Here is a 23,249-nt window from a genome sequence, read left to right on the forward strand (position 1 = left end):
GCGCCGCGCGCCGGCGCCGCCCTTCCGTTGCCATGGCCGGGCAGCGGCTGCCGCTGCTCCGCTGGCGGCGCCTCCCGGAGGTAACGGGGCACGGCTCGGGGGGGGCGCCGGGGGCGGGATGGTCCCCTGGCATCCCGGCACGGCAGGGTCAGGGGCGAGGCTTCCCAGGCAGCGGCCGTGCGGTTTGCCGGCGGGGGAGTTGCGGCGGGGGAGGGGGGGGTGGGAAGTCCGCGCAGGGCTCGAGCGAACGGCGCCAAAGTTGGCAGCGTTTAAACTTGGGTTCAGGAAGGGAGACGGGTGGTTGGAACGCTGTTGTGTTTCTTATCCTCCTGCCTAGGTTTGGGTCTGGTAGCGTGGAACAGTGGTGGAGTCGAGGTGGAGTAACTTGCACGGTAACATTCAGAGTCGGGTTGGAAGGGGCTCTGAGCAACCCGAGGTGGCTGAAGATCACAGAGCCATTAATGTTGGAAAAGACCTCTAAGATCATCAAGTCCAACCGTTAACCCAGCACCTCCGTGTTCACCCCAAATGCCACATCCACACGGTTTTTGAACTCTTCCAGAGATGGTGACTCAAGCACTTCCCCGGGCAGCCTGTTCCACTGCCTGTTCCTGCCTTTCAGTGAAGAGATTTTTCCTCATATCCAATCTAAATCTCCCATAGCACAACTTGAGGCTGTTCCCCCTTATCCTGTCATTTGTCTGGGAGAAGTGGCCGACCCCAACTGGCTACAACCTCCTTTCAGGTAGTTGTAGAGAGTGATAAGGTCCCCCTGAGCCTCCTTTTCTTCAGGCTAAACAATCTCAGCTCCTTCAGATGCTCCTCATAGGGCTTAGCCTCCAGACCCTTCATCAGCCTTGTTGCCCTGGATATGCTCCAGCACCTCAATGCCTTTCCTGAATGGAGTGGCCCAGAACTGGGCCACAGGACTAGGGATGTGGCCTCCCCAGAGATGAATACAGAGGGACAGTCACTGCCCTGGTCCTGCTGCCCACATTATTTCTGATACAGGCCAGGATGCCATTGGCCTTCTTGGCCACCTGGGCACACTGCTGGCTCATGTTCAGCCACCTCTCAAGCAGCACCCCCAGGGCCTTTTTCACTGGGCTGCTTTCCAGCCACTCTGCCCCAAGCCTGTAGCAATGCCTAGGGTGGTTGTGACCCAAGGGCAGGAACCAGCATTTGGCCATGTTGACTTCATACCATTGGCCTCAGCCCATCGATCTAGCCTGTCCAGACCTCTTTACAGAGCCTTTCTACCCTCGAGTAGAGCAACACTCCATCCAACTTGGTGTTATCAAATATGTCCCTGCCCACGGTGGGGAGGTTGGACTAGATGACCTTTAAAGGTCCCTTCCAACCCAAACTCTATGAAGAGTAAGGTTATCTCGTTGCTATGCAAAAAACTCATGGGTCAACACACAAAACTTGCTGTCGAGCAGTACCGCAGGTTGTACGGGCAAGTAATACAAGAGATTTACCCTAAAGCATCATCTCCTGCATCTACAACCACCTGACATCAAAGAAAGAGAATTCTAGGGTGAACTTCCCTTTGTTTTGCTTTCTTCAGCACACCCATGCTCCCACCCTCAGCCTGCTTCTTATGGCAGGTATGAGTGTGCATCTGCCTCCTCAGGCAGCATCCCAGGCCTTTGGCAGCCACACAAAGGGAAGGAGTTATGCAGAAGTACAGACTGTCCAGGGTACAGGTGTTGCATGTGAAAACACAGTGACACGTCAGGGCCATTTACATCTCAGAGATGAATATTGGACAGTCTCTCAGAGTACAGTGACCAGCCTGGCTATGACAAAAAGCTGGTATCAAATTTCATAGTTGCTGGTTGCTGGGGACTAGCTCAGCAAGTCTCCATCCAGTCCCCAGGGGCTGGGTGTTTGCATTCTCCCTGCATGTTCTCCAACCTCTGTGATTGACACTAATTGCCAAATGAGTGTTTATTGCTTAATGACTTCTAAGTCAAATTTATCCAGTCAATCAAGCAATCAGAAAAACGTGTTTCAAAAGAAATCTAACAGCTGTGCTATCTTGTGTTACATTCCCACTAATGTTTGCTATCTCTGGAGGAGAAACATGGATATGGGAAATGTCAAAATTAATCTGCAGCAATACTCAGAAATGTTTTCCTTTCTTCAATTTAAAGAGAGTGGACCAAGCTGTCTCTGAAGCTTTTTCCCATCAAAAGTCAAGCTACCCACAGGGGCCTTGGGGTCCTGTAACAAGTTTGGAAACCATGGAACAGCTGCAAGATCATGATGAGGCCTGTGAGGAAGGTGAGCTAAAATTCTGCTTGCCACAAGCTGTCTAAAATGAACTGTTCTTGATCCAGCCTTGCGGTTCTGGTCTGAACAGGCTCTTGAAAAGCTTGAGATCGTAAGAAACCATTCCTAGTAGGATGTCTTTCATCTAATGGAGAAAGGCATAAGAAGGATCAGTTCCTGGAGCTCAAGGCAGATCTTCAATAGCATACCTAAGAGAAGGATCAGTTCTCTGTCTCTTGGAGTTATCAGGTCAAGACAGGGATAAATTCTGCCCTTGAAGACACACTGTATGGTCAAATACAAGTTAGTGGGCTGTAGGAAACCAGGTGAAATAACCTGACATATTTTTGGTACCAGGCCAGATGTGGAAATGGAGTTGCTCTGTGTAACTTTCACATCTATAAATAATTGTGTGGTTTTGCTTTGATTCCCATGCAACACTTTCCTCACTAATTAGCTAAATATGCCTTTTGTAATGCCTGCAGCCGCAACCCGAAGTTTGAAAATAAAGCTGTGGTAGATTTAAGAAACAAAAAGAAGGGAAATTATCTTCCATCAGTGCTAGAAGTATGTCTGCAGTGTAAAATGCTGATAGGAGACAGGATTTTAAAAACTGAGTTAACCATTCTTTTTAGAGTGAAAAAAGCCTTAAGGAACAGAACACTGACACATCTTAAGAGCATCCACTTCAATACAGGAACTCAGCTTTTTCACTTGTAATCATCAAGGTATCAACTAATAGCACAGCATACACCTGTCTGTTCACAGTGCACTGTCTGAATGCATTATACAGCACAGTGGCTCCAAAGGTGCTCCAGAAGTCTTTGCTTTGGTGAAAAGCTTTGTCTTTTCCTTTGGTGGAAAGGTTGCTTGCTTTCCTCATGTTTTTTATTTTTATTTGTCCTTCTCTGCTAGGGTTTTCCTTTTTATAGCTACCAATCCCTCAAGATTGTTCCTAGCTCAACTGAAAATCTTTTCTCTGGAATATGTTATTAGAATACTTAATGGTATTAACCTACACATAGCCCGCTTAGCAAAGAAAGGTATCAATAAGAAGAGTACCAGAACCCCTTTACTCCAGTTACGATAAGATCACAAATCCTAGTCAAAAAGAGTAACCCTTCCCCAAGTGACAAGTAGTTTTTCTCTCTTCTTTCTGTTATCAGATATATTTCCCTGTTCATGAACTGGCCTGAGAGATAATAAAGGTGATTTGAAGGACAATAAACATTAGATTTATGTTTTCTTCAAAAAAACCTGTCCTTTTTTAAGAAAATTTGAAAAAGGCTTTATTACCTTAGAAATACCAGGGAGCATCTTCACTTTGCATTAGAACTGGAGATCTGGAGCAGCTGCTTCCTCCTGTCTGTTGACTGTGTGCCTTTACAGGGAATGACTCGCACTCTAGTGGCTGCTGATCCCTGCTCTTTGCCCATCCTCACCACATGGATAGCTCAGGATGGCTCTGCTTCTTGGGGGGCTGCTCCTGAGTTTACAGCCCTGTGGTCTGCTTCAGGAGCAGTTTGGCCACCCATGCAGCAAGGCCAGGTGGTTTGTTGAGGCAGCAGACAGGCAGCTGTCCTTGCTTTTGAGTAGAAACTCTGAAAAAGGAATATTGTGTTTTCCCACAGAAGAGTGGAGATGCAAGTAGTCCATAGAAGAATTTTATACCCAGTTGTTTGTTAGGTATTTGAGCTCACTGAGGAGTATCACATCCATCATGGGTGCATTCCTGTAGTGGCAGTCTTAATTCTGCGTACAGGTAGTCCCAGGTGAAGCTTGCCACCTGACAGATTTGTAATCTAGACTCACCAGTTGCTCCTCGAGCTGTGGCACTTGCAAAGGTTAACTTGTACACATGAAGCAAATGTTTGTCCAAACAGTGGTTCTTTTGTATTTAACATATGGCAACCATGGTTGTACATGTGGAAAATAGATCTAAGTGTCTGCGAGTGCAGTGGTAAAACATCTGAAAGCTATCTGAGTTATGAATTACCTCATGTGAATCCCATCTCCTTGATAAATGCTGTAATAATCACGAGTGATCTAAATGTCCACAGAATCTTGTAGGGAAAATGAAGTGGAGAAGAGTTCATATGTGACGTGCGTGACAGGCAGAAAGTTTGCCGCCTTCTCTTCCTGTTCTTTTACAGATCAAGATGAGAGCAGAACTATTAGCCTTATTTCATTTTCTGTTGCAGATCAGCTTTAAGTTATTCCCAACATGTTACATAACTATTCCAGAGACAGAGTCTTGCTAGCTTACACTTATCCATGTATTTTTTAAGCAAGTGAAGTCATCAGTGTCTTCCTTCATGATAGCCCAAGAGCTGCTCAGGAACTGGATGAAGTCCAAACTGCAACTGGATCTGAGTGATGGAGAAGATGAAGTTGACTCTGTCCTTCTGGAAGTGACTTCTGCAGCCTCTCCAAAGTCTGAGCAGTTTGATGGTGAGAGCACTGCAAAGCAGTTCCTGATTTCCTCTCTGAGGATGTGCTAGGGAGGGGGGCCGAGTCTCCTGGCTTGTCACACTGAGAGCTAATAGTTGTTTTGAGGCCAGGATAGTGGACTCGGTAGAAACAAGATTAGATGTGGTGATTTTTCTCCCCCAGTTATTACAGCAGCTTGCTGTAAGGCTGCACAATTGCACCTCATAAACATTCAATGTCTCCCTTTGTAAAAGAATTTTTTTTTTCTTTTTTGAAAGGGTATTTTTGAGGCCTGTCAAGTTTATACAGCCGTTTGAGATGCTCAGAGGCAAGGCAGTGAAAATTGAATGAAACATTGTTACTGCTCTAGCCTGTTCAATGGGAGATTGATTATGACGGAGGATAAATGGAGTGCAGTCAGTGTGTCTGTGTTCATCAGAAATGCATTCACAGTCTGGGAAGTGATCCCTTTAATTACATTAGTCTTTGTGATCTGACACAGAGGGGTTTATTCATTTCAGACTAGCCTGAGATAATCTGAACTTCTCATTTCAGACTTGTGCAGCTATCTGGAACGTGAAATGGAAAGTTCTTCTGTCCAGAAATACCTGCAGCATCTTTTGCAGAGTGAAGATGTGAACTGTGGGATAATGAAACATCTTAGACTTGAAGACATCAAAGAAAAACAAAAACTTGCAGATCCACGAATAATCATGGAGCTCAGACACAAGCAGGTGAGCAGGCAAGGCAGCGCAGTTAAAAGGAATAAGATGGAGGGTTACAGGATTAGAGTAAATGCTCAGTGATACCTGCCCACTATTCTCTCCCAGGCTGCAATAATCTCTGACTTGGAGGCAAATACCCAAGGATAGTCTTCCACAGTTCAGCTGAAACATTACTGCATTTCCATGGCCATATTAGCCATTCAACAGTAGCTTACACAGTCATCTTCTCCTACGCCTGTTCAGGTTACCCCCTTCCTTACTGACAAAAAAAGCTGCCACAGCAGTTAGTTCTGAGTTTGCTCCCATCAAGCAATACTGGTTTAATGTTACTCTCTGGAATGGATTGTTTTCTAGTCTGAGAGCAGTATCTCTCCAGTCAGTGCCAGCTACGGATAGGGTTGCTTGCCTCATGTGAAAGGTGGATTGTGACCCACCCTGTCAGTGTACAATGAACCTCAAATTCTTCAGCCTTTCCTGTTTGCTTTTGTCGATTTCCTCCTTCCCAGGTGAAGGAAAACCGAATGAGGCGTCAGAAGGCATTAGAGCTTCAGAGACAAGAAGAGTCCCTGAAGAAAGCAGTTCTGTCTGAGGCCAAGCTCCGAGCACAGGAGGAGGATAGAAGGAAGGCCCTGAAGGCCAAGAAGGAGGAGGAGGAGATCCAGAGGGAAATGGTGAAGCTGCGAAAGGAAATGGCTGAGAAGAGGCTCACTGTGGCAGAAGCATGGAGAATGTAAGAGAGGGAGGCAGGGAAAGAATGAAGAACACTTATCAGCTCCTTTTGTTAAATATAAGAGTAGTGGTGGTACTAAAGAAGCAGCTGTTATTTCTCTTGTCAAAAACCCATCTCAAAACCTTTTAGTCCTTTGTTACCAACATCAGTGGCAGAGTTTATCACAGTGGGAAGATGGGCTAAAGATACTGTTATCCTCCCCTCAGCCATTACCAGTATGTGCACTGAATCACAAAGCAGGAGTGTGTTTGCACCACCAAAGATTCTCTCCATCCACTCCATGGCCACATCCAGCCTTGTTAGTGTCTAATGCAGCATGGAAGCCAGTACACAGAAAAAAAGAAAAAAATAGTCTGTTGAAAGTCTAGCACTTGCAATACTTCCCCTGCTATGAGAGAATAAAGAGCATTCTTGGCTGAGAATTCTGCAGAGACAATTTTTTTCCTTTTGCTGAGCTTGGATTGTCACAGAGATGTTAGTTTTAGGGATGCCATTTATTTACTTAGGCAGCCCTGAGATCCTAAACCTTCTCATATAAGTGCTTTAGTGAAATCTTTACTGAAATGCTTTACTATTTTCTTCTGCCTGCTATATTTTGGAAATGCTCAGACTGTTTAATCTCTGGGACCCCAAACCATTACAGAGTCAGTTTTTAAGAAGGCCGAGTTAAATAATCAGGAACTTTCTAAGCTGTAGAGATGATTCTCTTAGGACTGGCCAAAAAGATTATTAGATTGTATATAATTGCATTAGATCTGTATGTTTGTTCACTTTCCAGGGAGGGGAAGAGACAAGAGAAAATTCAGAAGCTGTCAATGCAGGAGGTACCCATTACTGTGTCACCACCCCTGGTCCTGAGGAAAGAAGAGCAAGGAGTGGAGAAACAGAGAAGGGCTGAGGAGCTGCTGCGCAGGATTCACACCAGTAAGCAGAGAGTGAGCATCACCTCTCTTTATCTGAGACTCTGCACTACCTGCCCTTGGCTACCGTGTGCAAAACTGAAGTTAAAAGCCCTGGTTGTGTGGAATTTGTTATTTTTTCCAAGACCTCCTGATACCAGGAAAGTAGGAGAGCAGGGCAAAAAGTACCTTGTAAGACTAGGAGCAAGAAATCCTGAAGTCCAACCCCAGTGTGCCTGTGCCTCAAGTGGGACGTTTCACTTAGAGTTGCAAAAAAGATGTGTCTCTCACACATAAAGGCTTCTGCAGTCAAGGAATAGGCAGATTGTACAGGGAAGGCAGCAGAGCCTTAAGGAAGGAATTAAAAGGGGAAAGTGACAGAAAAGAGGCCGGGGAAGCATTTATTGTGTGCGTGGAAAGGCATTTTAAAGATTGCCCTCCAGGAGCAGGGAGAAGAAAGAGAAGTGCTGCAGCCTGGGATGAATTTTGAGCTGTGTCTCCGGCAGTTGAAGTATGTCAGCACATCCACAGTAACGGGTTCCTCAGGGATCCACTCCTGCTGGGTGCACTAGAATATTCTGTGTTATTGCAACAGCTCTTTTAATAATTCCCAGTAGGAACCTCTTTCTTTTACTTTCATTATTCTGATACCATGGTCAGCTCTGGGTTAAACATGGTGTATCAAATACTTGCAATTAAAGAGTGATCTCCTAGTACTGAATAATTTTATATGGGCAGTCTCAGGAAAGGGAATAAATTTCCTGAGTGCAGGTATGAATGCTATCCATCACATAATGTTTTTAATTAATAGAGCAGTCAAAATCATTAGTGTCTGCATATCTATATCTAGATTTTTTTTTTTAGCAGAATAATCCCATAGCTTTTATGGTGATTCTCCTCATGGCTCACTCCATCAGCCCATCTGCTGGATTTGAGCTTGGCTGCTGTTAAGCAGTACACAACCTCTCTCCAGCACAGTCTAAGCTGTGAAGATAAGCATGAATGAAACCACAGAACAATTTAGAACTGGCGTAATGTGAGAAGCCACAGCTTAGCTGAGCTAAGCAATGGTGACACTTTGATTACTTTCCCAAAGCAGAAAGAATAGCTAATGCACTGACTTTTTGTAAGTCTCCATTTGAAGATTTCAGTGAGTGAGAGGAACACAATTAACATAAGGCACTACGACAAAAGGGGAACAGCAGAGTCCTGTGAGTTGACCCACTTGGAGGATCAAAATGAACAGTGTCTGCAGTGAGAGGGCTAGAATTATGGGGTAGATTAGATAGCAAATTGCTGTTCTGTACAATGTAAATCACTCCCAAAGGCATCGAGTCTAATTACACAATAGGGGAAAGGTTTGGCTTCCTACTGGAACAAGGATGAGCTGAGGCCGTGCCATAAATTCACTCTAGGAAGTGTCTTGATTTTTGTCTAAGTTAAAAAAAAAATTTAAAAAAGCAACACTTCTTCACAGAAGCATTCTTAGCTGTAGCATCTTAGACATTTTCTAGATTTTGAAACATCTTCCCATTCTCTAGAAATTCTATATTCCTCACCCATTTTATTCCTTTACACTTGGTGAACTAAGTGCATTTCACTCCAAAGTGTAGAGACACATGATATGACATGTCTCTCCAGATCCTTTCTGCTTTTTGTAGAAGACCTGCACATGCTCTGCATTACTTCTTCTTTACCCTCAAGGTAATTGTTTACAGTGAGGATTCCAAGAAGAATCTCAAAAAGGAAAGTCAGATAAGGGGAAGGGCGGAGAGGATCAGCATTTGTGTGACTGGCTGTATCTTGCTCATTGGTTTTCTGAAACTCTCCCATGCAGTGCCTGCAACGACATTTCTCTGCTTGGCTGAAAGTCATTCTGGAGCAGAGAATCAAAATGGGAAAAGCCAGAGCCCTTGCTGATTGGAGATGCCAACTGAAGGCCCTGCGAGCCTGGAGAAATTATACTTGGGCCCAGAAAGTAGAGCAGGAGACACAGCAACTGGAAGTTCATCTCCAAGATCAAAACAGGTAGTGACCCTATACTGTGGAATTCCTCCTACTGCAGCAGTATTTGGGCAGAGCAGTGATCAGGGTCTGTAAAAGGAGCTTGTCAGTTATTAGCCAGCAGGAGGGAAACAGCAGCTTTTGGAGAAAATTGCTACATTGCCTGCAGTCTGCCAGAGGCGTTGTGGCACAGATGAAAAGGAGGACAGATATAAACAAGAGCTTTAGCCCTTTCCAACAAGCCTGTGTCTCATTTTCTCTGTAGGTATTTTTCCTGGAAATCTCACCCTGGCTTGCTCTGGACTCTGGAGAATATGAGTTGCCAAATTTATTCCTGATTAATATATTTATTTGCCATTTCAGTAGTAGTATAGCAACGATCATTTTGGGTAGTGCCTTTCATTAAGGAGGCTGTTGGATGAATTCCCTATCATCCAGAGAAAATTTTGCTGTTGCAGGTGTCTGGCAGGCTTCAGTGGTGAGACACTGTCACTTCCTCTATGCTGGCCAGGGAACACGATACCTCTTTCGCAACTATCCCACAGCCCAGGATTGGCATAGGAACAGCAAAATGTGAACTAGGGAAACTTAAATTCAAAATAGCAGGCATCCTTTCTGCCCTCCCACTCCTCCTTAGAGGAAGTCTGTACAGCTTCAGAGGGCCTTCAGAGTTAAGCAACAAAAAGACTCAGGAAATTATGGAGCTTTGTGCCTGGGCAGAAGCCTTACTCCTGTCATAACACAAGCTCTTCCTCATTCAGGAAGAACCAACTGGCTGCAGAGCATAACCAGCAACGGCTCCTGCGCTGCTGCTTCATGGCCTGGCAGCGCTGGAGCCGAGCAGAGACGGAAAAGCGAGAGCTGCAGATCAAGAGGGAGGAGACGAAGAGAAAGATGGCACAGCTGCTGGAGGCTGTGTCACAGGGGAAGGGTGGTCTGCACAGGCCACTGGAGGTTAACCAGCCTGGGACAGCAGAAGTAATCCATCATCAAGATTTACAGCAAGACAAGGTAAATCCTTCCCACGTAATTTTGTCTGTTGGCATCCCAGGACTCTTACAAAGTACTTCTTTTGTGCAGTCTGAAATAAAGAGCACGTTGTCCCGGAGCAAGGCTTCTTTCCCAGGGCAACACCCCAATACCTGCCTGCAACTGTTCAGGAGAGAAGTCTAAAAATCAGAGGCAGATGTGAAGGACAATGGATGAGTTTTAAAAATAATCTCTAGTGCTGCCAGAGAACAGCCCTTCATGTACTGTGAGTTGCAATGAGCATCCCACCTCCAGATCACTTTTACTGAGAGATTAGTTACATCTTTGATGGCAACTTAGACTTAAAAAGAGTAACTTGACTGCATGACAAGAGAATTTTTTTCATGCCACTGCAGCTCTCTGGCATTTAAGTGTAGGAAAAAAAAAAAGGTTGTCCCTGGCTGTTTTAGGATAATGCACATCACAAGGAGGTAGGAGAGAAGAATCAGAGGTTGCTTCCTTAAATTGTCATTTGTCAGGTCGGATCCTGACCTTTTTTTCTGTCTCTAAAACTTGTACTACAGCAATATCCCGATCTCAGCATGAGAGCTCACACACACATATTTCATGTGAAGCTTTTCATTTCCTTAAGTGTCAGCAAAAGTTGATTTCCTTCAGTGCTTATATTCTCCTAGTAGGCCCGTTTTATTTTTGATAAAATTTGTGCTGGAAGAATGGGACCGAATTTGGGGTTTGACCTAGGAACCAGAAAGCAGACATTATATCTGATGCCACTTCAGAGAATGACCATGTCAGAAAAGCCTCAGCCTCATTCCCCACTGTGCATCTGTTTCATGGTATTATTTATCAAGGCTGGAGAAGAGGCATGAGTAAGCAGCACTGTGTAGACTTCTCTTGCATTTGAAAAGGGACCATTCAGTCATGTAGATCACTTCAACAACTGTTTGTCCCTTTATTCTCCATCTGAGCGCTGAGTGGAGGCAACAAAGTACAAAAAGGAGTGTGCTAGTCCCCCAGAAATAAGCTGTCCTAAGATGTGCTCCCTAGCAAAATATTCAGGATATGTTCCTGCCAAAGCTCTTGCCTGATCAAGATTTCTTCCTCCCAGTGAAATGGCACAGAGCTCCTTAACAGTTCTTTCCCACAGCCTCCCATTTTGTGCATAATGGGGCCTCTCTGGCCTGACTAGGAACTGAATAAAGATTGCATAGCTGAGATTACCCTACTTCTCAGGCATCTCACTAGATTTGCATTTAAAAAACCACTGTATAGTAAGGGCAGAAGAGTGCTTGGTTTCAATCCATGCCAAATTTTCCTCCTTTTTTTTTTTTTCCTCCAGCCAACTGAAACTTGCAACATACAGAAGGAGCCTGATCAGACCAGAGACCACGCTTGTTGGGATACTGTTCATACATCTCATTTCTGCAGAAAACACAAATTTGTCTGGGAGATTACTGTAAAACATGCAGCCTTGAGTGTCCAGGACCAGGCTGTGTATAGGAATCAAGTAGCTACTGTCCTCCAGCAGTTTCAGGCACTTGGTCCAAAGACATCTCCTGCTTATGGAAGCCGTTTTGAGCACCGTCATGCCTTCCAGCAACGTCTGATTGAGGAGCAGAGGCAGCAGCTTCAGAAACAGCAAGAGCTGATCCTTAAGCTGCAGGAAAATCAGAGGCTGAGCGGAGATAAGGAAGAGGCAGCACAAGCTACAGCTGTAACCCAGCTGATTGACAATTCTGTTTCTCAAACCAGAGAGGAAAAACAATCAAGATGCAAGCATACAATCCCTTTGAGGTATGTGCCCTCAATAAATCAGGGTCAGTTACTCAGCATGTCTCATTCCTACTCAAGTTGAGCCAGAATGTGCCAGGTACATTTCAGTCATACTAATGCTATCTGTTCTTCCTCTCAGCTGTGTTTTAACCTCAAGGATAGTATCAGGCTAGCCATAGTTCTCTGTCCTTCTCCCTTTTTTGCAATGGCTTGACACCCCATGATCCATACAGGATCCACTTAGAAATAGCAACACCAGTGTCACACATAGTAGCAGCAGGGATTTATTTTAGTTAGGAAAAAAGAGAACATCATCCTCAGTATTTCAGAACATATAGCAGCCCTGGAACTCAGTTCCTTTACAAGGATGCATCATTAATCCCATTTCAAGCAGAAGAAAGGTATATCAGGGATTCAGAATGAAAATGCAGCAAAATGGAGAACAGAAACTACAAGGCCATAGGTGGTAGGTGTGAAACATCATTTCACCACATTCATTGATGAATTTCTTAACTCTTTCCTTTCATAGTTCACCTGATTCTCATGGGCCAGAAAACACAGGGGTAGCAATGCAAGACAGGAGGCCCTCCAACCAGCTGACCTCAGCTCATCCAATACTGAAAGGTATTGTTCTAGATAGCAAAAACCATTTCTGATCGCTTTTCTCAACAGTTTGTCTCAAAATATCTCTCTTCCTTTGCCTCAGCTTTGCTGGTTGATGATAGTATGTAAGTAAAGCTCAGCACACTCTTTCCCAGCCTGACCAGTGCTGTGAGAGGGTGAGCTGTTTTCATGCCCACATCATGTAAAACATGGGTCACTGCAAGACCCTTACATCCACACTTAGTACACTGTTGTAGCAGTTACTCCAAACACTTGTAATCATTTCTGGTGTGACAAGGCCCAGAGAGAGAAGCTCTACGGGTTTTTTTGCCATCCAAGAGACGCTTAAACTCACCAGTCATTTTCATCTGACTTTGACAGAGGTGTTGAGATTTCAAAGGGAATTAAGTACCTACCCAAGGTTTTCTGAGACAACAGTAACCAGGCTGGGGAAGGAGGTCCAGATCCCTTCCTTTTGTGAGATATCTCCCTTTCTCTGGCCACACTGGAACAGCACATACACGATAAATGCTAGTTGTCATGGTCAGCATTAAAGGTTGTCTGGAATATGAACGTTGTGATATTTTAACCGTTTTGGGATCATCAGAGTTTGGTATTAGAAGTTGAGTTTGGCATTAGAAGTTGCCTTTCTTTGACTGTGTTGAGCTCCAATGCTACCTAGTCCAAGCCATCACTCACTCTGATTTGCCTGAACTCTGTACACCTTAGAGACAGTAAGCATATTTTTCAGAGCCCTCAAGTGCTTTTGTCTAAAGATTCCCAAAACTTCAGTGAATAAGTTACCAATGGATGATTTTCCTTGGCAGAGGATCCTGGGACAACTGAAGGAGAAAAGACTGTGAGGAAACCTATTGTGCTCAAAACACTTTGATGCCCCCAGTTATCGATTTCTCCAGCCTGTGCTTTGTGACTGCAGAGGAAGCAAGCACAGGTTCCCAACTCCACTGTGTGTTCTGAGTGGTCACATCAGCATTGTAACACCTTTGCTGATGGCCAGCAAGATCATTGCATTGCAATTTATCTCCCAAAAGAAGCATTAAGCAGTAGTTTCTCACTAGCAGGACCAAATATCCCTATGTCACTGTGACAAGGATGCTTTCTGTCTTGAAATTGCTCTTTAAATAAGCAATTTCCTGGAGCTTCCTGGAGACCTCATAGCAATCACTGCTAAATCATGTGCCCTGAGCCTCAGCCCTCAATCAGGAAAGACAGGGACAAACTCTTTGAACACAGCTTATTTCATAACTGAGCCTCATGGCTGTGACTGTCAACCAAGGAGGGTGGAGTGAATGTAATTGCAGTAGTCCTGAGTCATCTCATAAGCATTTATAAGTTCCTTGTTCGTGACACTGCCAGCCCTAAGAGGCAGCGGAAGGCAAGTCCCTTTGTGCGGGCAGTGCCAGGGCAGTGCGGGCCTGGCAGTAGAGTGATGTGGTTATCCTTGTGCACCAAACTTCTGCCATTGTCCCATAGCTTATTTTCACTAAGCCTTATGTCCTCTGTTTCTGTAGGGATGGAGGAGAGAGCAATTCAGCGGGCAGAACAGAGGAGGAAACTAGAGGAAGCCAAACAAAGAAAAGCAGAGGAAAAACTGGTAACGGAAGCGGAAAACTAAATACAGTCTTTCACACCATTCCAGTTACAAGAAATGCTGATTTAACCCCAGAGTCAGCGACCAAGAAAAAGCCCTTTATCCAAAGGAGGAGTTTTTTAATTTGTGAGAAAGCAGATGTCCATCACACATCAAAAGAAGTAGTTATTGATGCTTTTGCATATGGCAATGAATATGCTGTATCGTGAGCAGACACTTCATATTGAAGTTGCAGTTCTAGAAGCAGCCTCCCTTACCACCCCCAACACTTTTTTCACACCAACCCATGACCATAGCTTGTCTTTGCTGAGAATGATAAGTGTGAAAGTGCATGCAGAGATCCACTTGATGGGACCTGGCAGTGGCGGGTTTCCCCTCCCTACCTTTCCTGTCTGGTCACGTGCAGCGTGAGGACATGCAGTCTTTAGTAAAAGTCATCTCTCTACCAAATCTCTGTTGAAAAGAGAAGATACTGACAATGTTTGCATAGTTAATAAATTCTGTGATACACATCCAATAAAGGAGCCTTCTTAGCTTCAGGGTATTAAGGTGTTACTGAAAACATTGCTAGTAAGTTGCATTAGGATTAGAAAGCTTATAACTGGGATCCTAAACCAACAGGCATTTCCTCTTTCTCCAAGCAAGAGATATATTCACATACACAGGAGGCTGAAGCGAGCCTTACAGAACACTTTAACTATAAAGCGGACAGACAACTTCAGGTTAGGTTTTCTCAGCTGCAGGTGCCACAATTGTAGAGATCAGAAAGCAAGCACAGTCATGGTAATCCTGCATGATGTTTGCTTTGGGTTTTAGGCCTTTGATGTGTACACCAAGAGCAGAAGCTTTGTGAAATGAGAGCAGAGTGTGGTTTGCAAGGAGAGGAGATAAATATTCAGAGAAGAATATTGTGCCAAATATGACAGTACTGAAGCAAGACAACTTTGATTTTCAGTGTTTGGGGAAAGAAATATTTGGGTACGTGTAATGCTGCTTTGCATGTAGAAATGAAACTTGAGAACAGAGCCCGGGGATTCAGAACTGACTTCAGTGATCAAGTTACCAATTAATGACTTGGTGTACGGTTTACATTTTTTAAGGGGAAGAGTGGACAAATACTATAACTTAGGGCAAAGAAAGATAAAGATATATATAGGTAGTAGAAAGATAGATAGATAGATAGATAGATAGAGGTAGATAGATAGATATAGGTAGTAAAAAGAACAGTCCCTCCTTCTCCCCTCCGCAGTTCATTGTTGAGCACAGATCATATTTAATATGTGACAAAGTCTGCTTCTTTCTGAAGTTTCGGGTGCTGGGCAATACTAGAGGAATACTAGGGAAGCGTAGAGGTCTGTGTTCACTGTAAAGGTCATATGAATCAAATTAAATTTCACCTTTCTCCATTTTAAGGCCCAGCTGAAGGCTGAAGAGGAAGCGCAACAGAGGAAGAAGGCCGAGGAAAAGGAAGCTCTGCGGGAAAAACGACGAGAGGAGAGAAGGCAGCAGAAGCTGGTAACCAAACACCTCACTTGTTTCTCTCTCTTTATCAGGGATAGGGAAGAGCCATTACCCACTAGTACTTGGTCAACAGCCAGAGTAACGTAACATGAAGGTCTTCATTAGTAGAGCAGAGTTCCACACAGAACTCAGAGAGGGTAGAGCACAGCACCTACTCTACAGACTCACCACCTTCCCCCTTTTTGACAACATTAGGGGAAGGGCTGTGTGCCAAACACTCTAGGAAGTACCATAATGTCTGTCTGAAAAGCAGGACTAGAGGCCCCAGCAGGTGGACATTCTGTGCTGAGATACAGCCACATCAGCCTCCACAGGGGCAGCATGTTCAGTCTGCTTTCAGACTGCTCCTTTCACTTGCGTTCCCCATCCAGTGTACACAATGATACCAGTCACTAATACACAATTTAAAAGTAAACAAGCCTGACAGTTACATTAAGGGCGACTTTCCACCTGAAGAATAGAACCATCCTCTCATTGGGGCTAGCCTAGGAATAGCTGCACTTCATTACTATTATTTGGAATGAGCTGTCCTAATAACTCAAATAGCACATTTTAAATCCTACAGGAATTTGACCTGCAACTACTGTTCTACTTGGTTTGAGTGTTTTAGAATGTTTGACCTAAATCCCTAAGTATCGGTCAAAAGCAATATTATACAGTTAGACAATACCCACATCCTTCCCCTACAATATAGGCTAGATTAAGTGGTAGGGTCCATGCATAAACTCAGAATCATTTTTGGACACGTTTTCCATCTAGTTTTATAAGCACAGAAAGCTGCACTCCCCAAACTCACTAAATCAGCCTGCCCCACATGGGTGGAGGTCCATAAAAGGAGGTTCCTGCTACATCAGCCCTCCTGGTAGCCACAGATGACATGTCTGCTACAGTAGTACCAAACTGCAGTGCTGATACATGGCCCAAGGAAGTGTTCAGAAACACCATCATCTCCCAGGAGAATTTTCAAGACAGTTTGCTTTCAAACACAGGTTCTAGTACATGGGGTCATCTCTGGTCTGCACTCCTAAAGATGATGCAGATCCCCATTTCCTGTCAGGTCAGAACCTCCAGCTCCGATATGATAATCTATTGTAATTGTTTAACATCCTCTTCATCCTGAGGGAATTAAAACTACTGCTTTTTGTATTGCAGAAAGAACTGGAGAAGCAGAGGAGGCTGGAGAAAGAGCAGCAGCTCCAGAAAAAGGCTAAAGATCACTATGAGAAGGTCCTGCTCAGAAAGCTGGGAATAGTGCCATGGAAAAGGCTGAGGGAGCAAGCCAAGGAAAACCTGGTGGTAAGTGCTGAGGATAAAGGAAATGACTGGTGCCACGGAAGGAAGAGAAAAAGTGCTGCTTCCTAGATGCAGCACTTAGCAGAAGCCTTAATAGGCTTTTAAACCGGGTAGAGACGGAAAAAGCAAAAATTCTCCCTGCACACCCTGCCCTATATTAGCTCTTTAAATCAGCCCATCTGACAATAATCATGAGAAGTCTTTAAGTCCCACAAGGGTGGCATCCTCATTTATAGCTGATTAAACAGGAACCAAAAGGACAGAGAAAGGAAAGCATTTCAATCTATTGAGAAGTCATCTTTTGTTAGCCTCCGCTTGTCTGCAGTACTAACTGCCATATGATTTGATGCCAATAATACAGGGTAAGTTAGTGTGATATGGCCAAAAAATTAAATTGAAGTTATAGGACATGAGCCTGTCAGTTCTGTTACTCCACAGCAAAGCTAATCAGTAAGATACCACCAAGCCACTGTAGTTAGTTGTTGACCCCAGCCTATCATCAGGGCTTTCTTTCCCTGTCTCTGGAGTTGCTGCTGGTGCAGAGTTGGCCACTGCTAGTGGCAGGACACTACAGGTGATGATCCAGCAATCTATTCTATCCTGTCCATATCCTTCTGTGCAGAACAGTTCTGAGACCTTGATGCATGAATATTGCAAATGAAACATTTCTGTACGTGACTGGTTCGACGTGCCTTACCAGAGGTACACTAACACTCAGCCATATCCTGAAGATTTAGCCAGAGCCCAGGGCTAAGCTGGCAAGCGTCCATTGAAGTCACTGGAACTGGAGCTACTCACAGTAGTTCACCAAATGCACACAGGCCTCCAGCTGGGAAGAAGTAGAGGGATACAAGCTGCTCCATATGTCCACCCTGCTGGTCAGCATTATGGACAGGGTTGGCCTAAACTGCTACAGGCCCTGCCTCTGCTCCATTTACAATATGTTAAACTGAGCATCTAATTCAAAAGGATATTCTCTAGAAGTGACAGCAATGGCCTGATAGACTGGATTTGTTCCTTATGCTGACCCTTCTTTGTGTGGGGGGGTTATTCCAGCTGTCAGACATCTGCATTTTGGGGGCCCCAAAAAGCTGAGGTGATTTTCTAGTGCATCTGGTTTTCTGTAGCTTTATACTTACATAGTCAGTAGTCCAAGTAACCAGCTGCTGTCTCTGCTGTCTTCACTCAGGTGGCACAAAGGCACCACTGCTTGGGCCTGCAGAGGAAATGCCTGATGACTTGGCTTCAGGACACCCAGCAGAGTCTCATGGAGAAGATGTCTCAGGCTGAGGACTTCTATTCCCATATGTTACTGAGATGGGGCTTCAGGAACTGGCTAAAGGTTGGCCTGCACCAAAGTGGAGAAATGACCAAGAGAGCTGGCTGCTGCCACAGTTTCCCCTCACCACACCCTCCTCACTTCACACACCTGTAGTACAACTTTTGCTGAGTTATACTGTCTCCATTCTAGCAACATATTCCCTCCTCCAGAGATTGTCTTTCAGCTCTTCACTCTCCATCATTCTCTTCCACCCAGAATTTTCTCCTACACACTACTCCTCTACCTTTGCACTCTCTCACCCTGCTGATTTTCCTCCTCTCCTGTGCCCACGACCCTTCGCTGCCACAGTCTCACCACTGCTCTGTCTCTGTTTATTGGGTCAGAGGCTGGGAGAGAGAGGAGGGAAAAAAAAAAAAAAAAGAAGGTATTCTTACCTGTTTCTCTGTCGTCCTCCTTCCCTAGTACAAGGATTATCTCTCCACTCAGGAGGAGAGAGCGAGTACCTTCCATGCAGCCTGCCTCATGAGGAAGTACTTGCGGGCATGGCTTGATCTTATCATGGAGGAAAAAAGGACATTATGGGAGAAGCTGAAGATTGCTACTGAACACAGTAACAAGTAAGCATACACCCTCAGCAGCAGTTCTTTTTACTTAGGTTTAATATACCAATAGACTATTTTAGGGATTACTTTTGACAGGTCAGTAATCTGCTCCCCAAGAGCACACGAAACAGGTTCTATACTGCTGGTATTTTGCTTCTGTAATATGGACAAACATCAGCAGAGGTTTATGCTAAGTTTCCATGCAGCCTGGAAAAGAAAATGTAGTGGTACCCTTCACAGGACTTTTAAATCTGCTGAAAGAGAATACAGTGAAAGCAGATAAGTAGCTGAAACTTTCTAAGCTGATTAACAGATCTGACCATGCAGCTTCTGCTAAAAGCTGCCTTAGGAAAATCTTTAAGTACAATTATAGCAAGCCAAATGATTGTGTAGGAATTACATAGTACTGTTTTGTCCACAGCAGATGATTTAGTTCACAAATCCAAAGTTGATCAACTATAAATCCTACTTAAGGAGTCTTTCAATTTGTGCTGTCGTCAGCCTGACTTGGCAGTGAGAACTAAAACAGATAGTTCTACCAGTCATGACTGGAGTTGGACACACCCAGTCCATTCCTTGTCCCATAAAATGCATTTTAACAGGAAGAAAAAGCTATAGTCAAAGTTCAGCAGAAAACTGAAGCATGCTCACCTGCCTCATTATGAAAGCATGTTAGCTGCATGCAGTCATGAATAAGCTGTGTCTGTACATAGCCCAAACAGAATCTGCAGCACCTTGGAAGAAAAATTAAATTAAATTCACCTCTTACGTGGTAAAGCAAACCTGTTCTAGCTTGCTGGGTCGGTAAGATCAGAACAGTGCATGATTTAACATTAACAAGCCAGCAAACTGGAGGAACCAGGAGAAATTCAGACGCAGGAAGAGACTGGGTTCATTCTACATATGACCTCCTATTAGGAGTGTAATCACCTGTTGTTCCTCATTACCTCTTCCTCTGCTCACTGGTAAAAGGCAGTTCAGACATTGTCATAGCAAACTATTCTTTAGACAGGACTGTTATTCCCTATCACCATATGGGAAGCCAGGGCAGGGCATCTTTGGTGGGGTGATTAAAATCAGGTAAGAATTGGAACCCAGCTGCCTGTACTCCCAAAGGGTTGGTCTGGACCAAAGGAGCCTGTATTTTTCCTGGAGAAACTTCTTCCAGAGACTCTGTTTATTCTTCTAGAAACACCTTTCCTGTTCAGAGTGCTAAGTCAACAGCAGCTAATGAATTCTGTCGGAGGGAGGAGCAAAATTCTTGGTGGAGAGGAGTAGAAAAGGGGCAATGTGTTATTTTTCCCCAGCACGATTGACATATCAATGGAGTGATCTGCACCTAGATGCTTAACATGTCACAGCCCTGGCTAACAGCAGGACTATATCCCACAGCTGTTTTAGGGGAGTTCCCCCCTCAAATAGAAGTCATCTTTTTATTACCTGTTGTGTTTTGTACACATCTGCATATTGTCACTTTGTTCCTTTTGTCTCTCATTTCTTTAAGGAGACTTATACTGAATGCATTCAAGGCATGGAGGCAGTACCGATTGCTGATGAAAAAGGAAAGGGAGAGAGAAGAAAGGAGAAACCAGCTACGGAGGAGAGTAGCTGAAATTCTCCCCAACTTCCAAACCTGACAAAAGGGAGTCAAAGGAGATGGAAGGGAGACAAACAACCAAATTTCTGTTCAGTGCTATCTCCCTGCTGACTGACACAAGTCCAAGGAGAAGGCCTGCCAAGTGACAGCCAAAGAAAGCTCCCTGCGGTCACTGTTGTTGTAAACTAAGCATATATGGAAGCTTATCTGACAGTTTCACTTTGCACTTCACGAGGTCATTCCCCACAAGCTCCTCATGTGAAGCCTCTGTAAGGGTGTCTTGGTTGGTGGCTGTGAAGCCTAGGTAACCAAAGTCTAGCACGGGGTGTGTTTGAGGCCAAGGCCATTTCCACACACAGAGCTGCGGCACTAACAGGAGTCCTCCGCCAAAGGAAGCACAGGACTGAACTGCACCACTTTTTCCTTAAGCAGTAACCTGGTGTATTTCTGTTGCCAGTACTCTATAGAGTGAGAGCTCACTCAGAGAGCAGACAGACCTGACTGTCAGCTGTGCCCCAACCACTGCTGCAAACTTGGCCACCCAGAGCACAGTTTCTGGCTAACTGTGCCACAAAAGTTTGGATGGGAGGAGGAGAGGGAAGAGCTGTTTATGGAAACCATATTTGCTAATGATCCAGATCATTGCATGGCACATGGATAATCTAAAACCTGGATTCTTTTTTGAGGGACTACCTTGCTGGCAGCACTGGCCAGTTCACAAGCACAGTGCTTTGACTGTGGTGGCAAGTGGTGATTCCAAGTTTATGAGCCTCATTGTCTTGTAATTTAAACACTTCCCAAACTGTTTAACTGTAGTATTTCAGGGTGTATTGTGCAAGTCTGTCTGGGATGTTTCACTTGATCCAGTACTTCAAAGAAAAAAAGACAAAAATCCAAGAAAAAGGCAGATGTGTTTTTTATATAAGCTAAAGCTGACATGATTAAAATGAAGATTTCTTACTTAACCTTAACCTGCAGCATAATGCAGACAGTGTAGTGTTGTTCAGATACAGAATGTCTTAGCAACAGCATAAGGGCAGGAAGATGGAATCACTTCCCCCTCATAAGATAGGCAAAGCTCTCTCAAAAGCATTTAGCAGTAGAGGAAGCACTTGAGTAACACCAGGAAGAGAAGACAACAGTTTACTGTTATGTTGTGTCAGATCATTTGTAAAACCCATATAAGCACTGAAAGTTTCCAATAAACTCCAATCTGAAATGAACACAACTGAGCTGGTGGTGCAGATTCTGTGTCAGAAGTCAGCTGAATGGCTCTAGACAGAAGTCCAGGGTCAGGAACCTAGACCAGCACTAAGCACTGCAGATAAAGATGACCTGCATAGGATAGGTCAGGTGCCCAAGCGCAGCAACAGGCTCCAGAGCTTTAGCTTTGGGAATTTGTCCACGTGGACAGCTCACAGGGATGTGGCCAGAGACCCTCCCTGCCCACACATGCCAGGCTGTCAAGCAGGCTCTTGGTGCAGGTCTGAAAACAACTGTCACTCCCAGGTTCCCTCCCACATCCATCCTCTACAACACATGAACGTTTACCATCTCCTAAAGGCTCTTTACAAACCTGACCACCAGCAGGTCAGACGAGCACATTATCCAAGTGCAGGGAGCTGAAGGTGCCTGCGTGGAGTGTGGGCGAGTACAGACCATCTGGCTACATTCAAAGGCAGATTGTGAGAGGAAGTGACAAGCTGAGAGAGGGCTGAATAACTTGTCTTGCAGCGAAGAACAAGCACTGCAGAAGGGTAGTGTTTTTCTCCCTGAGCCAAACAGGCAGGGAGAAGCAGAGCTGGGGGCTGAGCTACCCAAATAATGCCCCAGTGCAGCCAGCAGATACACTTGGTGCTAACAGCAGCACACTGTGGCAGCACAGCAATCCACTTTCTCTTAGTACAATCCTCCCCTTTGGAAGCCTCTGCCACGTAGAGCCTAACAAGCTCCTGGAATACCTCTGAGCCAGCCCTTATGCTCCCATTTTACTGGTGGCCTTTTCCCAAGCTCACTTCCTCCTTAGTGAGGCTTGACAACAAACACAGCAAAGAAAATCTCCAGCCCACCTTCCATCCGGATTCACGGCGTAAGCAGGATAGTGACCCAGAGGACAAAAGGCAGAGTCACATCCTTCCTCAGCTGGAGGAGGGAAGGCAGCATTACAGAGAGCTGGAGACAGGACACCCGCAGCTGTAAGGGAGTATGGAGTAGTAGAGTAGATGGACCCACATGCTGCCCGGTCTTGACTCCAGCAACAGGCTGAGCAGGGGTTGAATCTACATCTCTCACAGCTAAAAGGGTACCCCAAACCATTGGCTACTCAGGGGTGCATCCAGTCTTCTAAACTGCAGATTCTTTCCCCAGCAATGCATATTTTGTCCTCAAGGCCCACAGCTCCCACTCATTTCAGTGCCCACTCACCATCCATGAAAGTAATGCTGCTTATGTAGAGCATAGTTCCCCCCTAAGAACTTGAAGTACAGTCAACGCTTTTGAAACTGGTCTTAGTCTCCAATATTCTCACCTTCCAGGGTTTTCTTATATTCCTAGCAGCTTTGAAAGATTATCCTGGTGAGATGTTTCTTGGTTGGACAGTTCCAGAAGCAAGAAGCCAAAGGATGACACAGGAGGAGCTGTGATTTGACAACCCTTTGCCCTTGCCTACTGCCAGTGCAAGCATGGAGCTGAAGCCTCAGGTGGATCCAGCTATGGAAGAGAGATGTTGTTCAGGGATCAGGCACATTCATGCTGAACATGCTGATCTCTTCTTATCAAAGCAGAGATAAGAAGCCACTTGACTTCTCCATTCAATCCACACTTGGCCAAAACAACTCAAACCTCCTTGGAAGGCTGTGCCAGATGATGCCATTGAGATGCACATGTGCACAGGGGACACTAAAATCCCTGG

The 23,249-nt window shown here is 44.8% G+C and overlaps 1 protein-coding gene across 4 annotated transcripts; it reads left to right on the top strand.

The window, feature by feature from the left end:
* Positions 1 to 19: 19 nt before the first annotated feature.
* On the top strand, positions 20 to 22,169 carry CCDC191 (coiled-coil domain containing 191). Of its 4 annotated transcripts, none has more exons than XM_017834025.1 (16): positions 20 to 80; positions 2,160 to 2,289; positions 4,600 to 4,728; positions 5,263 to 5,441; positions 5,939 to 6,162; positions 6,941 to 7,097; positions 8,899 to 9,089; positions 9,827 to 10,076; positions 11,395 to 11,849; positions 12,358 to 12,452; positions 13,964 to 14,046; positions 15,457 to 15,558; positions 16,717 to 16,860; positions 18,047 to 18,199; positions 18,626 to 18,756; positions 20,246 to 22,169. In XM_017834025.1, the coding sequence occupies exons 1-16, from the start codon at positions 33 to 35 to the stop codon at positions 20,376 to 20,378; spliced, it is 2,604 nt and encodes an 867-aa protein (XP_017689514.1). In that variant the 5' UTR covers positions 20 to 32; the 3' UTR covers positions 20,379 to 22,169. The 4 variants fall into 4 exon arrangements, with proteins under 4 accessions (XP_017689514.1, XP_017689513.1, XP_017689515.1 ...); XM_017834024.1 differs by having other exon boundaries at positions 18,602 to 18,756; positions 20,246 to 22,168; XM_017834026.1 differs by lacking the exon at positions 20 to 80 and adding an exon at positions 92 to 147 and having other exon boundaries at positions 18,602 to 18,756; positions 20,246 to 22,168.
* Positions 22,170 to 23,249: the final 1,080 nt, after the last annotated feature.

The sequence above is a fragment of the Lepidothrix coronata genome, unplaced genomic scaffold (assembly GCF_001604755.1).
Source record: "Lepidothrix coronata isolate B3197 unplaced genomic scaffold, Lepidothrix_coronata-1.0 Scaffold226, whole genome shotgun sequence".
NCBI lineage: Eukaryota > Metazoa > Chordata > Aves > Passeriformes > Pipridae > Lepidothrix > Lepidothrix coronata.